The sequence below is a fragment of the Crocuta crocuta genome, unplaced genomic scaffold, assembly GCF_008692635.1.
Source record: "Crocuta crocuta isolate KB4526 unplaced genomic scaffold, BGI_CrCroc_1.0 scaffold165, whole genome shotgun sequence".
NCBI classification, from domain to species: Eukaryota; Metazoa; Chordata; class Mammalia; order Carnivora; family Hyaenidae; genus Crocuta; species Crocuta crocuta.
The window spans coordinates 4,796,892-4,814,676 of NW_027530502.1; the positions used below are offsets into that span (position 1 = coordinate 4,796,892).

General features: G+C 38.4%; 1 protein-coding gene across 1 annotated transcript in view; it reads left to right on the forward strand.

Annotated features, from left to right (window-relative positions):
- CDK14 (cyclin dependent kinase 14) overlaps nucleotides 1-17,785 on the forward strand; it is a 563,883-nt gene that overhangs the window by 464,356 nt on the left and 81,742 nt on the right. Inside the window, exons 13-14 of the mRNA XM_077766835.1 lie at nucleotides 8,186-8,325; nucleotides 14,866-15,009. Of these exons, the coding sequence (XP_077622961.1) occupies nucleotides 8,186-8,325; nucleotides 14,866-14,981 (256 nt within the window). The 3' untranslated portion in view covers nucleotides 14,982-15,009. The remainder of the gene's footprint in view (nucleotides 1-8,185; nucleotides 8,326-14,865; nucleotides 15,010-17,785) is intronic.

Here is a 17,785-nt window from a genome sequence, read left to right on the forward strand (position 1 = left end):
AACAATAAACATCTTTTACTTTTTAAAAAATGAATATGGAATGAACACGAAATTCCTCTGTCCCACATATCCTACCACGTTTATGGGATCCTTCATGAACATGGAGCTCCCCGAATTCACCCTCCCAGCTGATAGGTGCAGTCTGACAGTGAGAGGCAGGTCCCTGCTTGGTGACGTAGGATCAAGCACTCAAGTCAGTGGGAAGGCCTAACCACTGGCAGTAGCCCCTCCCCATTTGGCAGGACATCCCCTGAGCCATTGCACCCTGTCCCCTCAGACATGGAAGTCCTGATGTCAGCCACTCATAGGAGTCAGCTGTTCACCCCTAAGGGCTGAACATTCCTGGTGACAAATGTGCAGTAACTCATCTCTCTATGCTGTTCCCTCTGCCGAATTTCCTTGATGAGTTCCCCTGATCGTTCCATCTCACATCTCTAGATGGCCTGATGTCCATCCTTTCTAATCAAGATGTAGAACCATCTGAAATTCTTCTCCTGTGTTCTTTGTTAACCCCTCCCACCCCCAGCTTCTGACAACCACTGATCACTCTTTTGTTTCTAGAATTTTACCTTTTCCAGAATGTCTCATAAGTGGAATTATTGAGTATGTATGTAGCCTTTGGCTTCTTTCATTTAGGTAATGCATTTGAGACTGATCTATAAAGTTGAGGGGTGAAAGAACATTTGCCTAAAACAACTTCAGTTAGCTAATGTTGAGGCTTCATAGAAGTGATCTAGAAGAACTAATTATTGTTTTGTTTTGCTTGTTTGTTTTTAAGGTAGGGAAACAACCCTGATTTAGTGATTCCAGGGAGAAAGTCCTAAAGATTACAAGTATAGATGATTTTATAATAACTAATTAGATTGAGAAGATTATAAATAAAAACTTATGGCAGGGGCAAATCTCTCAAAACTTGAAAGTAGCACAAAAATTGACCTAAAATGCTGAAGAAGCAAGTGCTTCCTTTCAAATGCATATGCGTAGCTGAACCAAGAAGACATTAAGTGAAATCTCCAGTAATAAAGACTGAAGAAACCAGAGTGATAAGTAAGTATTAAAGTTGCGGCTGCCCTGGAGGTGTTGTTAAAACAGGGACTTGGAGCCATTTCTGGGTCAGGAAACAAAGCTTTGGGCCTGAGAAAGGCACAGCGTAAGAATCAGATACTCCACATAGTCAAGACACTCAAAATATTTCAACCTCGGTAATGGGCTGGCTGAAAATATCTACTTCCAGCCTAGAGACTGGCAAAGACAACTATGTTGGTCTTGACTCTAGATGGGGATGAAAACGTCCCCTGAAAATTCTAGAATTTTAGGTTTAAAATTTTTTTAATGTTTATTTATTTTTGAGAGAGAGACAGAGACAGAGTGCGAGTAGGGAAGGAGCAGAGAGAGAGGGAGACACAGAATCTGAAGCAGGCTCCAGACTCTGCTGTCAGCACAGAGCCTGACACGGGGTTCAAACTCACATACCGCAAGATCATGACTTGAGCCAAAGTTGGCTGCTTAACCACCTGAACCACTCAGGCATCCCTAGAATTTTAGGTTTAAATTTGCATAACTCACATGTTCACAGAAGCCAACAGAAAGAACTTGGAGTGCCTACGTGTTAAGAGAACCTCAGGACTCTTGGCAGAAGCAAAAGAAAATCCCTATGGAGAAAGAAACTCTTCACCCAGACCCCTCAGAATTCCCACAGATTAACATTAGCCAAGGATGAGCTCACAATCCAGAATTATAAAACATTTGAGAAAAAGTCATTGTGAATGAGGGTCAGTAGCAAAACATCAAAATTGGCCACCTCACCCAGAACTTCAGAAGTTGGAAATTATGAGACATAAAGCATCGCTATATTTAAAATGCTGTAAAAAAAGAAAAAGACCAAATTTACAACTTGAACAGGAAACCTTAAAAACTGGACACACACATTTCTCAAAGACTTAAAAAGAACTTATAAAAACAAAATGAACAAGAAAAACAGGCTATTAGATGCAGCTGATTAGAGAATTAGTTGAACTGGAAGGTAGCTCTGAAGTAATGACTCAGAATGGAGAGCACAGGGAGAGACAGAAGGAAAATATGAAAGGAGTAAAGACATGGAAAATTTTAGAAGATGGCATCGTGTTGTGGTTACAAAATGAGAGAAGAGAAAGAATGGAGATAGGCAATATTCGAAAAGTAACGACGGATATTTTTTCCAGAATTGTTGAAAGACATGAAGCATCATATTCAGGAAACACTGAATACCAAGCAGGCGATATCAAAAGAATACCTTACAGTACAGTCATAAAAGGAGGAAGATAAGAGCTGGCAGCAGCAACAGCAGAAGCCAGTGAAATAATATCTTCAGAGTAGGGGGAAATGCTTTGAACCTACAATTATATCTCCAGCCAAACTATTATCCTGTATGAAAACAAAACTGAGAGAATTTGCCACTAAGAAGTTCTTTTGTCATGGAAAGAACATCTGAAACATGAGAAGAAGGGTGATTAAATAAATTACAAACATGGATAAATCTAAGTAATAGTAACAATAGCGGCATTTAATTTGTATGTTTTTGAAAATCACAGAAATTAGGAATAAAATATGAGACAATACCACTTGAGAGATGGGACTGGTATCATGAGAAGTGAGGTGTTTCGATGTTCTTGTATTGTCCAGCAAGAAGCTGAAGCTACAGTTTAAACATTAAGAAGTTAAAGTGGAATGTTTAAAATGTTAAGGAGCCACCCACTAGGAGAACTGAGGGTGAAGGTACAAACTGTGGAAGTTTTCTTCTCAGATCCTTGGTGGTAAAAAACAAAAACAGAACAAAACCAACTGATCCTAAAAGCAGACAGCCCTGGCCGCAGATTGGGCAGATCTGTGGTGTTCTTGGCCACATATTTATTAAGTTCTGAAGGGCAATGGAGACCTGTCAGGAACACAGCACGACCTCTGTACAGACAAGTGAACTATAGAAATTCATAACTGTTCCACCAAGAAGCTCCAAGAGAGGGGTTAACTAGGACACAGGAGGATGGATTTAAAATCAGGAAAGCATTTTACAAGCATTCTGACCTAGATGGGCTAAACCTGGGGGAACTTCCTTTCTCTTGCCTCATTACTGGGTTAAAGAATTGCTGCTGCTTGCTTGGGGGTTCATTTTATTTCCCATTACTCCCAACCTCTCTCTCAAAGCACAGAGAGTTCCAAGTATATTGGAAGAGTTCCATTAGTATATTGAAGTAGACTACAGTTTCTTTACGTCGTTTCTATTTTCTATATTCTTTTTTTTTTTATTTCAATTCACTCATAATCCTTGAGTGTTTTTTAACTACGTATGGCTGAGATGAACTGACCAACTCTTGTGAATACATACTCTGGAGAGTCTAACCAGTGTGACCCTAAACAGATTTACAGAGGAACTTACAGAGTCTGGCATTACCACATAGTAAGACTAGGTGAAACAACCTGGCCATCCTTCTCTCGTGGAGAAAGCAGGCATGCAGATTCTGGACTGGCCATCTGATGGTGGTGCACTGCCATCCAGCCAGGCAGTTGAGGACTGGTTAGGTTTCATAAAAATGAAGTTTCTTGAAAAACCTTGTCATTGTGTCACTGTCAGCATGTTGTGGGTCTTGGGAGAGCGCTAATCTGGTTGTCCTACCGTTAATTGAAGGTGACATGAAATGTAAAGATGCAGCAAAGTTTATAAGACAAATTAGAGCTTTTAAAAGCAACTTTTGTCCTAAAATCCAGCTGTACTTCATAGATACCAGTAGTCATAAAAACTGCAGTCACAGTCAATAAAACGGGACTACCTGATGGTATTGCCTTGGAAATGGAGCTTAAGATAGGAACCAGTTTATCATACATATTAGCCTACACGTAGGCTTGGTGAATGGCAAATCTAATGAAGCTTTCATAGGAGTATTGATAAGCAGTTTTATCAGACCTTGAGTTTGGCAGAATTGCAGCCTCTGTGTTTGGATGATCATCAGCCTGTTTGGAAACTTAGCAAAGGATTCTTGCTGTTCAGCATTTAAAACATGCTTATCATTTTTATCAGTTGACCTTTTATGAAAGTGTGCAGTTTGAGTTATAAGTCTTCTTCACTTCTATGCATGTGCCAGAATCTTATCAATATATAGGAAATATTTAAAGAGATTGGGTGCCAAAATACCCAGCCACAATACTGGTATGTTTTTAATATCATAGAGAATTAAAATTCAGGACCTGTGGAAAACAATCTAGATCTTCTGTGGTTTATCCCTTCAGTCATTTCAGACATTGACAGTAGGGCCCATATGGCTATGTGCCTGTTACTTTATGTTCATGTCTCTCACATTTAAAACAATATTCATCGGGCTGTGTAACCACTGATTCTGTTGGCTTTGGACCAAGTCTTATAATGATTTTTTAACATCTTTCTATAAATCTCATTTCGTGCTATTATGAAAACCTCCATTTTGAAAATCACAAACCTCTGGTTGAAAAGTTCACGTAAAGTCCACATTGTAACAAAAGCACCTATCTTTAACGTCTCCAGACAGAAACGTCTTAAAGTTAATTGAATGTTTGCACTTTGTGATGCAAGTTAAAAGAGAGGGTGGAAAAGGGTGAGAGCAAGCTATTAAGTACTTTTAGTAAAAAGTCATGCTTGTCTTGTGTAGAACATAGTGAATATGCCCTTTAGTAAATATTTGTTTTTAAAGCAAACATGCTTTGTTCTTGTAGCTTAAATCATTCTTAATCACAAAATTTCTGAAAATTCTGTAATTTTTTCCTATTTTTATTGGAAGTTGTTTGCCTTCTATTGTTGTTAGAAGTGTGAACTTTTTCCTTCTCTCCCAACCTTTCTTTAAACAGAGAAGTTAGTTTCTACTAATGAATTGAGTAGATGTCTAATATTTTATTTTCCTGTTGATCTGTTTAACAATATTTGTATACTTGATAATTTGTCTTATGTAATTGATAAGATGGTGCTTGTGTTAATGTTCAGTCATATAGTTATAATGTCTGGAATGTATGATTGTAGTTCTTTGGGAAAAACAATTTGTCAGCATCCATCAGCTTATAAAAACTTAGTGCAGGAGTTTAAACATTTAAATAAATATTGAAATGCAAAAAAAGAAGGAAAGAAAAAGCTAAGAGTAATCGTGAAACAGATGGAAATAGAATGTGTAACTTCTAAAACAGAATGGAAATCTTCAGTTTTAAAATTCAACTTAAAAGGAGGAAGGAAAAGAGAAAAAACATAAAAGAGAATAAAATAGAATGCAAGATTAAGATGTTAGCAGTAATTCCTACATCAGTAATTACAAAATGCAAATGGACTAAATTTTCTCCTTGAATAAATAATAAATCCAACTGTATATACTATTGTGAAAGAGATACTGTAAAATTATGGAAGGGAAACATTAAGAAGATGACAAAGGTACACAAGGCAAGTACTGAACAAAAGCTGAGGTCATTATATTAATATAAGAAAAAATGTGAACTTTAGTCCAAAAGCTTTACTGAAAATAAAAAAGGTCACTACAGAGAGATTAAAGACTAAATTTACCAGGGAAAGATAAAAGTGCTAAACTATTATGTATTGAATTACCCAACTTTAGGATATGTAAAACAGAACTTAATGGAATTCCAAGGGAAGATTTTTAAATAGATTATCACAATGAGAGTGAAGACAACCATAATCATCTAGCATTCTGATAACATGCACTTATGGCTTGGGATAAAATGTCCAAATAAGGTATCTTGGAAGTGTCATATTGCAAACAACTTGGATAGACTCAAAAAGTGGTTCAGGTAATGACAAGACCCTGATGTTGAAAATATGGAGAGTTGGAATAATAGTGGTTCTTGAAATGCAAGTGAGGAAATAGTAAACATTCTAAATTAAAATAATTTCATGATAATTTAAGTATGTGTATATAACCTGAATATCACAAATAAGCATTTGATTATTTCACCAACATTAAAGTTTGCCATTAGTCAGTTTGGGGGAGGAGAAATGGGTTTGTCTTATATTCGTTAATTCTTTATATTTAGGTGTTTTATGCACTAAGTCTGAATGTGATCAGTAGTTATACAGACTGTGAATCATGGCTTATTGGAGCTGGAACAACTGCAGATAGAAGAACAGAATCGAGGCAAAAACTCAAATCTAGTCTGTCTGTCTGGCACTGTAGTGTGTCATCAAAGCTATGTAAAAATGATGTCAATGATCATATTCACCATGATTATGTTTAACATGTGCATTCAATATAACTGCAGCTTTTACCATGAAGTATACCTAATCTCAAACTTTGCGTTTGGTATTTTAAAAGATGTTAATAAGTTTATAATTCTGAAAATCTTCGGAAGAGGAAGCAACAATTTGGATGGCACTGGCCCCTCTTACAGAAAAGGGGGGAAAAAAACTGTAGGCAATTTAGAGAATGATTCCTTCTCCTGTGGACAAATTTGTCTTTGCCAGACAGAGACATTTAAAACTAATCCACTGATCACTTGTTTTTTAAACAGCCACTACAGCAGCCAAATACTGAAACCATCTGTAAGACCTTCACGTGTGAAGCCTTAGAGAGGCCTCTTAGGTGGCTCAGAGTAGTATTTTTCTTTGCTCTCTGCCTGCTTCTTCTGCTCCCCAAATTCATTCCCTCCTTTTCTCTTCTTCACTTTCAATCCTCCCCTCCCCATAACAATTTTAAATCAATGCTGAAGAGCAGCTTGAGTACGAGAAGGGGAAGAATTGTTGGTTATTGAAGAAAGTTCATTGACCATGTGCTTAGTAGCTTCAAGATTTTTGAAAAAATACTCACCAGCAGATGCAACTTGCCCTCATATTCTCTGGCTTTCTCAGAGAGAGAGAGAGAACGAGAGAGCACCTTGTTTATTGTACCTTGTTGCAGAAACTCGGGAACCCACAGGTTGCCTTTAGTAATTTTCTGAGAGCATAACAAATGCAAAGCATGTTAGAGCCAAGTAATTCTAGATGGCTTTAAATCCACTCAGCGTGCTAATAGAGCAATCCTTTAGGGAGTCTCTGACTCCCACTTAGCTTGCACCACCATTAGATGGAGAGAGTGCCCTTGGTCAACAAATAAATATGAGGATGTGTGGAAAGTGCCTAGGCAGGTGCTTGACACATGTCAACCGTCCATCAATGTCAGCCATTATCAGGAATACTTCTTTTATCATTTTTATGTTAATTACCTTGACTTGATTTTGCTGAGCTATGAAATAGAGATTCCACAAAAACCAAGGGGGGCTAGACTGTGTGATCTGGTATGCATTTGGAAGTTGTACCACATGGGAGATTTGACTTCTCTACTTTTTTGGTCATCTTGAGACACATATTTTCTATCTACTATTGTTTTAATGATCATTTTGAATTAATTCAGCCCCATATGGGTTATACATATTCCCTTTGTTAACCTGATTGTTACTATTATGATTGTTGATATTTGACAGGGTACTTATGCGAATAATTTTATATTCAATGTAAGAAAATGTAAATTCTTAGAGGAAAGGTAACTTTAGTAACTAGAGAACTTAATAGTAGTTTTATTTTGGTTCTCCTAGTTATTTTCTATTAATTTTCCTATAAATGTATCCAGATGTGTACGCAGTAGGTAGATTCTGTGAACATATTCTGGCAACTCTTTGATAAATTATCTCTTGAAATTTTCTACCTTGGGACCTTGTTGTGTCCTGAAAGTATCAGCCCTTTAGTTATAGTAGAAATGTTTTGGGGTGCCTGGGTGGCTTAGTCGGTTAGGCAACCGACTTTGGCTCAGGTCATGATCTCACAGCTGGTGAGTTCAAGCCCCATGTCGTGCTCTGTGCTGACAGCTCAGAGCTTGGATCCTGCTTCGGATTCTGTGTCTCCCTCTCTCTCTGTCCCACCCTTGCTCATGCTCTGTCTCTCTCTGTCAAAAATAAATAAACATTAAAAAAATTTATAGTAGAAATGTTTTAAATCGAGGAGATGAAGATATCAAGAGTAAAAGCTAGTTAAAGTTAACAGACACTCTGAAAACCAACAGGAATTCTGCTTCTTTTTATTTTCAGCAGATAATTTAACTTGTTTTGTGGCCAGGAATAAATAAGTTCCAAAAATAATTAGGTGAACTTTATGTCTTATTTAGTGGTTTTTCTTGTTTGGTCTGATTTCTCTCTTTTTTGCTTGTGTTTTCAGGCTCAGCTATGTGAATTATGCAGAGGATCTGGCCTCCAAGCTCCTACAATGTTCCCCAAAGAACAGACTATCAGCACAGGCTGCCTTGAGCCATGAGTATTTTAGTGACCTGCCCCCACGGCTATGGGAACTGACTGATAGTGAGTATGACAAATCTGAAACATCCAATCAAAGCAGCCATTCTTTGTAACATCTGTATGTAACATACTTGTAAAGGACTCATGTTTTTATAGGTGCATATGTAAGATTATGTATGTTTGCATATGCATTACATGTACACATATATGTGTGTGTGTGTATCTATATACAGGGGTTGAGGGAGAGCTAGAGAGAGAGCGAGAGGGAGAGAGAGAGAGAGAGAATGAGGGAAAGAGAGTCATGTGTGTATATATTTAGTGGAATCCTGCCATTCGATTCCTAGCTTACCAGACAGAGGAAGAAAATGGATTCCTTTTTTTGCTATCTCTGCTCTGCAGTCTGCAACTGCATGTCTTTGTATTTGATTATGTATGTGTCCAAAAGAATGATCTGGACAGTCATAAAGGAAAAGGAAAATATGATTTACATATTTAGTGCTTTGTGCATGCAGTACTTTTTAACTGGCTGCAGTACACAGAAGAGAAATGATTCATTTTTGTTTGATTCTCAGAGACCATCTTGGTTGTAACAATAACGGTAAAAAAGGTTGCTATGTAGTGAGCTGACGAAGAGTTGGCAATTGGCTAATGCACTGAATTGACATGTAAGAACCAAAGACTTGTAATTCATTTTAACTACAAATGCTCTTGGTATTCGTACAGACAGCTCCTCTCTGGATCTTTTTAAAACAAAACACATTCCTGGGTGGGTTTTTGTTTTGTTTTTACAAAAGTGTTCATATTTACACAGCCTTTTTCAATTACATTTTAAATATTTGGGAGATTTATGGCTGGGAGGATCTCATCTTTCTTCCAAAGTGTGAAACAGAATTCTTGTGAAATTTTGCAAAACACTATTGCAATAAGAACATTTTTGTTCAATGGTGATGCATACTTTCCAAATGCCAATTTTTCATATTCCTTCCCATACTCTTTTCTGACTGCCTTAAAAATTAATGTACTGCATGTATGCGTAGATACTTATAATACATTCATTAATCCTTGGGTACTACTTACCATACATAACATAAAGTTATTTACTCTCCTGGACCATAGACTTTTTCTCCCACTGTAATATTAGATTCTCCTTGACAACAGTACCTTTATTTTTCAGCTAAGTCCCAAGTAACAATTTCTACCCTAAATCATTTTTGATATCCCACATTTAATGTGAATTTCTTTTTTTTTTGCCCTAAACTGTCTATAGATATATTAATCCACTACACTCCCCCTTATGCTTAGTAAATCTTCTTTAACATTTTATATATTCCCAACCCATATTTTTTCTATATTCTGCCCTACTTTCTTTCTAAAAGTCTACCCACTGACCATTATGCAAACTTTTCCCATTTTTTAAATTAAAGATAAAATTTCTATGGAAAAATAATGAATTAGTGACACATCTTCCGATACTGAAAAAGAGAGATATAAATGGGCTCATTAGTTTTTGGCTCATCGAATTCAAACATATGGTTTGTTTTCCCATTTAGTATAACTTGTAACTTGATATCACTCCTCCTTGGTGACATCTCAATCCCATCTGACTCGATGATTGAGTTTAAGCCAGGATTTTGATGGTCTATGAATTCTGAATTCTGTAGTGGTACTTTTCTGTTAATATGGACTTATTACCCACTTGCCACTTAGTTTATCAGCCAGTGGTTAAATCCAGTTTCTATCAGTAAGTAAATGCCTGCACATTATCACTCGGCAGCAGGCTGCCACCGGAGACAGCCTTGTCCTCGTCATTAACAAGCACAATGTATGCAGAACACCAGAGGGGAATTAAAACCACAAAAAATACCTCAGGGTGGTATTTTTAATATGAGAATTTAATTTGTAATTTCACAGATTAAGAATTTTGGCTGCATTAATCCCTTTATCAGCTCACAGCAGGCTATTTGCAGAAGCATAACCATAAGGCGATATTCATTGGCAGAAACACGTCTTTGCATAACGTTAAACATCAGGAGCAGTGAAACCTTTTGAAGGGGGGAGAATAAAGATGAAAAATCATTATATTTTTAAAGCAAGATTCTGCTAAATGCCTCCGGTAACAATTTTGAGTTACAGAAATGCTATTTCTGTGTCTAGTAGATAATCATTTTGAAGCATAAATCCAGTCACAAGAAAGGACAATCCCAGTATTAAATACTATAGTCATTTCCATTTAGAACAATGTGGTAGTCCTTGTAAACATGTTTACAAAACAAAATTCCTAGACTTTGGAAACTTGGAGAACCAAGGTGAAATTACTGCTTTCGGGGACTCTGTGATCTAGGTTAATATTCTGCAGACTATATTTAGAAATTATTCAAATTAAATTTCACATCAGTATTGAGTCTTCTAGCAAGGGCAATACCCTCGTGTGCTTCCTTTTCAAGGAGATTTAGGAGGAGATCCACCTGGGAAGAAGTGTTGCAGAACCAAAGAATGGATTATCTTAAGCAACCAAGTACTGGTTTATGTTCATCGACTACAGGAACCTCACTGCATTGGTCCACTCAGGCTACTATAACAAAATATACCTTACACTGTGGGGGCTTAAACAATTAACATTTATTTCTCATACTTCTGGAGGCTGAGATGTCCACGATTAAGGTGCTGGCATATTTTGTTCCTGGTGAAGCCTCTTCCAGGCTTGCAGAAAGCCATCTTGCTATGTCCTTGCATGGCAGAAAGAACAATCTCTGTCTCTCTCTCCTTCTTCTTATAAAGCCATGAATCTCGTAATATGGGCCCCACCCTCACGACCTCATCTAAACCTCATTACCACCCGTCTCCAAATACCATCACATCGGGGATGAAGTCTTCAACATATGAACTTGGGGAGGAATGCACGTCAGTCCACAGCGCTTACATTCTTGAAGATAGTTAATAACATTTTTTAAAGGATGTCCACCAAAGGAAAATACTTATGCATGCAGCAGCAAAGCCAGGTTAAAAGGAGAAAATTGAGGGGCGCCTGAGTGGCTCAGTCGGTTAAGCGTCCAACTTCAGCTCAGGTCATGATCTCACGGTTCGTGGGTTCGAGCCCCGCGTCGGGCTCTGTGCTGACAGCCAGCTCGGAGCCTGGGGCCTGTTTTAGATTCTGTGTCTCCCTCTCTCTCTGACCCTCCCCTATTCACACTGTCTCTCTCTCGCTCTTTCAGAAATTAATAAAACATAAAAAAAGGAGAAAATTGGAACAATAATAAATTAAAAGTGGGCTTAAGCCTTCTTGACTGACTTTAATATATCAGAGTCTGTGACAAGAGTATCAAGTGTTAGAATCTTGGTTATAGAAAGCATGCAATTGTTCCATGGGTTAAATATAAAAATTAAGTTGTATGCTTATGCCAGATGCTTATTTGCTTCGGAAGAACATTTAACAATATAATATCTTTCTTTCTTGTGCTGTCCCTTAAAATCTCATCAGTTTACATAATAGCAGAACTTAGAAGTAATGTGTTACTATGCCACCAAAGGGGAAATTATAAATTTATTGAGCAAGAATAGTGATACCTGGGGATCTGGTAGTTAAAGCTGACTAATTCCGGTGGCACCCCGTCATTCTCCCTCTGTCCTGAAACCCCAACAGCCTTGCCCCACTTCTTCACAGAAATCTAATTTCAGGGAAGTAAACGGAGGGCTGATTTAGAAGAAATTCATTACTTTTCCCAAATACACCACAGGGCATTCTCCTGTGTATACTATCAAGTTACATAAATTATTGAAGCTGAACTACCCTTGTCAAAGTAAATGAACAAAATACACTTCATAGCACAGAGTCCTTGATTTTATTACATTCATTTGCTAATTCACAAAACTCAGATCTGCAGTAAAAGAAGGCCAACAAATTGGTGCAGCAAGAAGAGCACTGAATTGGGAATCAGACCACCTGGGTTCTAACTTAAGCTCCATGTGGTAACTAGCTGGGCAACTGTGGGCAAGTGCGTTGGTGTCTGTGGGTTTCTGATTTCTCATTTAGAGACCCAGTGGTCCCTAAGGACCTTTCCAGCTCTAACGTTTGTAAGTTTTCCTACTCATTCCTATATATTATCCTAAAACAACATTATGCCATTAATGTAGCTCCATGCTGTCTTCTTAAAGGTGGGAAAATAAATATACCCAGTTCAAATGTATTTGCTGCTTCAAGTTCCTAGCTTTCCATTCTCTGTGAGTACCTTTTTTTTTTCTTTTAAAGTTTATTTATTTTGAGAGATAAAGAGAGAATGGGCGGGAGAGGGATACAGACAGGGAGAGAGAATCCCAAGCAGGCTCCACACTGTCAGCTCAGAACCCATCACGGAGCTTGATCTCACAAACTATGAGACCATACCCTGAGCTGAAATGAAGAGTTGGGCACTTAACCAACTGAGCCACCCAGGCACCCCTCTTGTGAATCCTTCTGAACTAGGCTTTGGTGCCTAAAACTCCAGAACTGCTTTTCTCAAAGTCTCTGTCCTGGTCTTTTCCCAGCCCTCATCAGTCCATCAACAGAATTCAACACAATTATCTAGTAACCCTTCCTAGTAATATTTCCTTCACTTTGATTCCAGGACAGCACTCTGTCATGGCTTTCCTCTTGCTTCCCTAAACTCTCCCTTTCAGACTTCTTTGTGGAGTTCTCATCTGCCATGTGCCCATCTCACGTGCCCTGGGGCATAACCCTCAGATCTTTCTGTCTGTATACCCTCCCTAAAGCCTACATGATCTCATTCAGTCTCCTGAGTTAAGTACCATCTGTACACTGACAGCTTCCTGATTTCAATCTCCAGTCTCACCTTCCTTGACTCTAGACTTGCATATTCAACCAACTACTCAACATCTCCATGTGGCCCTCCAGTAGGCATCTCAAACTGAATACTACTGAAATTGAATTCCTGGTCTTTTCTCCCAGACCTACTCTTCTCCTTATCAATAAATAGTAACATCATTCTTCCAGCTGGTTACAGTTGTCCTTGATGGCTCCTCTTTTGTCACGCTCAAACGCAATTCTTCCACAGACAGTGTTGGTGCTAGAAAGCACCATTCCTTCTCTCTACCCCTCCCCTGCTCACTCTTTCTCTCTCTCAAATAAATAAATAAATAAATAAATAAATAAATAAATAAACAAAGCTTAAAAAAAAAAGTGGGGGAGTGGGTGCATGAGTGCATGAGCTCAGTTAGTTAAACATCCAACTCTTGATTTCGGCTCAGGTCATGATCTCACCGTTCGTGAGTTCAGGCCCCACATTGGGCTCTGCCTTGACATTGCAGAGCCTGCTTGGGGTTTTCTCTCTCTCTCTCTGCCTCTCTCTGTTCTCTCTCTCTCTCAAAAAATAAATAAACACACACACACAAACATACACACACCATTCCTCACTTCTTCACTGCTGTCACCCTGCCCCAAGTCAGTCACCATCTTCTTTCACCTATATATTTTTTTAATATTTCTTTTTGAGAGAGACAGAAAGACAGAATGTGAGCGGGGTAGGAGCAGAGAGAGAGAGAGAGAGAGAGAATCTGAATCAGGCTCCAGGCTCCGAACTGTCAGGATGGAGCCCAACATGGGGCTCAAACCCATGAACCTTGCGATTATGACCTGAGCCAAAGTTGGATGCCCAACTGACTAAACCACCCAGGCACTCCTTACCTGTATTTTTACAATAGCCTTCTGTTTTGCCTGCTTCTCATCTTGCCCCTTAGTGTCCACTCCTGTTGTTTCCTCTTCCTATGGCTTGTGTTTACTTATCCTCAAAATATGTGCGTGGCTTTCTCTTTTACCCCCCTGAGCCTCTGTTCAAATGTACCTTATCAAGAAATCCTTCACTGGGGCACCTAGGTGGCTCAGTCGGTTAAGCATCCAACTTCGGCTCAGGTCATGATTTCATGGTTTGTGGGTTCGAGCCCCACGTTGGGCTCTGTGCTGACAGCTCAGAGCCTGGAACCTACTTCAGATTCTGTGTCTCCCTGTCTCTCTGCCCCTCCCCCACTTGTGCTCTGTCATCTGTCTCTGTCTCTCAAAAATAAATAAATATGAAAAAAAATTTTTGTAAGGAAAAGAAGGCCTTCACTGACCTTCTTCCACCCAGCATTTCTGGTTTCTTTTCCCTGCTCTATTTTTCTTCATAACACTTACTACTAGCTGACATATTTATTTGATTGTTAATCATCTGTCTCTCCCAAAAGGAATCAACAAGAACAGGGATTTCTTTACATTCTGATTTATACACTGCAGGATTCCAAAATACCTAGAACAGTGTGAGGTTCAATAAATATTTCTCCAATGAATGAGTGAAAGAATGGCACAAAACAAGGGCAAGATATGTTGTTTCCAATCCAAGTTAATTGTTCTAGATCAGAGATATAAGAGCAAGAATATCACTTCGTGATACTGTGATATCATATGTGTGTATAAATCTGTGTAAATGTGCCTATGGCTATTACCACTTGACATTTCAGAGACCAACACATACCACAATGTTCCATGTGCAGGACACCTAGAATTGCAATTCAGTCTCCATTTTTTTAAACAAAAGATATAAATATATAAACGGCAACTTTTCATTCTGTCCACAGTGTCTTCTATTTTTACCGTCCCAAACGTCAGATTACAGCCAGAAGCTGGAGAAAGCATGCGGGCCTTTGGGAAAAACAATAGTTATGGCAAAAGTCTATCAAATAGCAAGCACTGATGAGCACAACATTCTCAAGAGAGCACAGGTAAGATGACCTACTTTGCCTGAAAAGTAATAATGAATAGATATTGAACGGATCTTCTACATGAGATATTTCAGATTCATTTTTTCCCTAAATGTCTTATGAATCTCTTGCATTCATTACGGCATCCATAACAGATTCTACTGAGGAGAGTGCAGTTAGTCATATTTTCAGGTACCTACTGGATCCTGGCCAAAATTGTATTTTACTTATGCAGTGGTAAACAAACCATTTTGGTTACAAGCGAATCGTTTTAACTACTCACACATTCTTTGTGGAGGTTAGAAAAGGTCAACCTTCAACTGTATTCTAAGTCACAGACATGCTTTATTTGGCTCACACAATTTTTTTAATTAGTTGCTCTCATTTTAAAATAGAGAGATTTTATACAGAGTCTGGATTCTTGGCTTTTTTAATTTTTTTTTTAAATCAGCAACCCTGGTAATACTGTGCTCACATTCCTGCCAGAATTTTGTGTGTATAACTGAATCATGGCTGCTTCCCTTGGAAAGGACGTGTACTCCCTAGTTTAGCTTAGCTGCTGTGTGGGCCACTTAGCCTACTGTTGATTCCTACATGGCCGCTAGTACAGACCTTATCGTGATGAAGCTTTTCTTTTCTTCCTATTTGATTCTTTGACCTTTACTATTCTGTAGAGAAGAAGCATAATCTAAACAAGGCGATCTCTAGCATGCTGGCCTGTTACAGACACACATGCTGCACAAAAACAAGCATAAGACAGAAAATTCTGAAAAGGCTGTGTCTTTACTGCCAGATGGAAATGTCTGGAGTTTTTTTGGAATTTTATGCCTATATATATCTTTCTGCTTAACATAACTCTAAAGCAAATGGAGAACACACTTTTTTGTGGGGAGGGCTTTTTTTATTTGCTAGCCCATATTTGCTCCTTGCTCATGTGGATATTCAGTGATTAAGTGTTCTGGTGAATCGAAGGATACCGACAGTGTTGCAAGAGTCTCTCTTCCTTCTTCTGCCTCTTAATGTGAAATGTGTTAACAGGTTCAATTGCCAGGATGGCAAAGAGAACAAATTATACTGCTCCATTGTCTTGTGAGTGATTTGCTAATACCTTCAGCTATGTTGGGGACTCAGCTTTTGCATACATTCAATGTAGGGACCAACTTTGGTGTCTTGGGAATAGGGTAGTGATTTTGAATGGTCAGAAATGAAAGATCCCCAGATAAAACATGGCGTATAAATGCCAGCCAGAAAATGTTAACTAATAGACTTGACACTATATACATAAGAGTAATATTCTTCATTCTTCACCTTTTTTCTCCCCACTGTATGAAAAGTTACCTAGCAGCACAACTTCACTGCCTCTGGGGTGTTAGTGCTCCCATTCAGAATTTCAGTTGGTCACACAGAGTGAGCTGAGTTCTGAGAACTGTTCTCCTGGTTCTGAGAACAGTTTTAATTCATGAGGTTTGTAGCACATGCTTCTTAAATTATTTAACCTGTATTACCTTGATGAGGGCCCCTGGCTTTATAAATCCACTAACCAGTTGAGTAAAACAAAACAAAAGGTGAACTTTATTGGTGCTGCTGCTGCCCCATACAGCAAGCTTGAATTTCAGTCACAGAGCTCTGTGCCTTTTCTTCTCTGCTCTTTTCGGATCGCTCTGACCCAGGTCTAGCCAGTCAAAGCTGCTAGAAGGTCTTCTAGGTCAGCTTCTTCTTGTAAAATCAAATCAAGCTGACTAAACAGAAGCATTGCCCATAAGGTCTCAAAAATTGCTGATTGAAAGGAGGCTTTTAAAGAGGTGCTCAGATCTGCAATCATTAGTATTCGAAAGCCCTTACAAAAATGTATTTTCTTTGCAGTATATTTTTTTAAACTAGATTTAAAGTTATAGGAACTCCTTCCTCTAGAATTATTTGACAATGATACAAATATGTTCTCTATGAGTTTTCTCCTTTTCACATCAACTTTTAAAGCTTGAATATCTTTATTGTTTTTGTTGCTTTCTTCCGAATCCAAATACTTCAGCTTCATTCAACATTATATTGAGGAAACGTCTATGTTTCCTTTTCCAGAAAAGCTGCAAGGAGGGGTGCCTGGGTGGCTCAGTTGATTAAACATCTGACTCTTGATTTCGGGTCAGGTCATGGTTCTGAGTTCGGGCCCTGCTTCAGGGCTGACAGTCCAGAACCTGCTTGGAATTCTCTCTCTCTGTCCCTTGCCTGCTCACATGCAAGCTCTCTCTCAAAATAAATAAATAAACTTTAAAAAAACACTGCAGGGAAGCTGGATTCTAAGAGTTTTCTGTCAATCATCAGAAAAAGAAACCATTTTGATTTCTACCTTTGTTGGTTTTTAAATTTTACTAAATGAGGCCCTCATAGAGATCAAGTAATACAGCCTATATATTGGCCTCATACATCTGAGCAATGGAAGTTATTCTGACCAATAGCTGAATATTAATGTCTATTTTGTAGACATGACAGAGTAAAAAGTCTACCAGAAGTACATATTCATACTGAAAAACATTCTAATTCTCTAGATTTTGATTTTGTTATTGATGAATAATTAACTCTACACCAAGCTGTGGCATGTTAAATTTTCCTCAAATGTCCTGACTCTTTGTAAACCCCAGAGAGATTGGGAAGACGAGGGGTGGGAAAGAGGTTGAGGGCCCAACGAGGCTAAAACTGTAATCTAGCATTTCAGCCACCTCTCTTTGGGGAGCTGCACAGTAAATGTGGAAAATGCATTGCATCACTTCTGCGTTTAAAATGATGGAGAACTGAGTAGAAG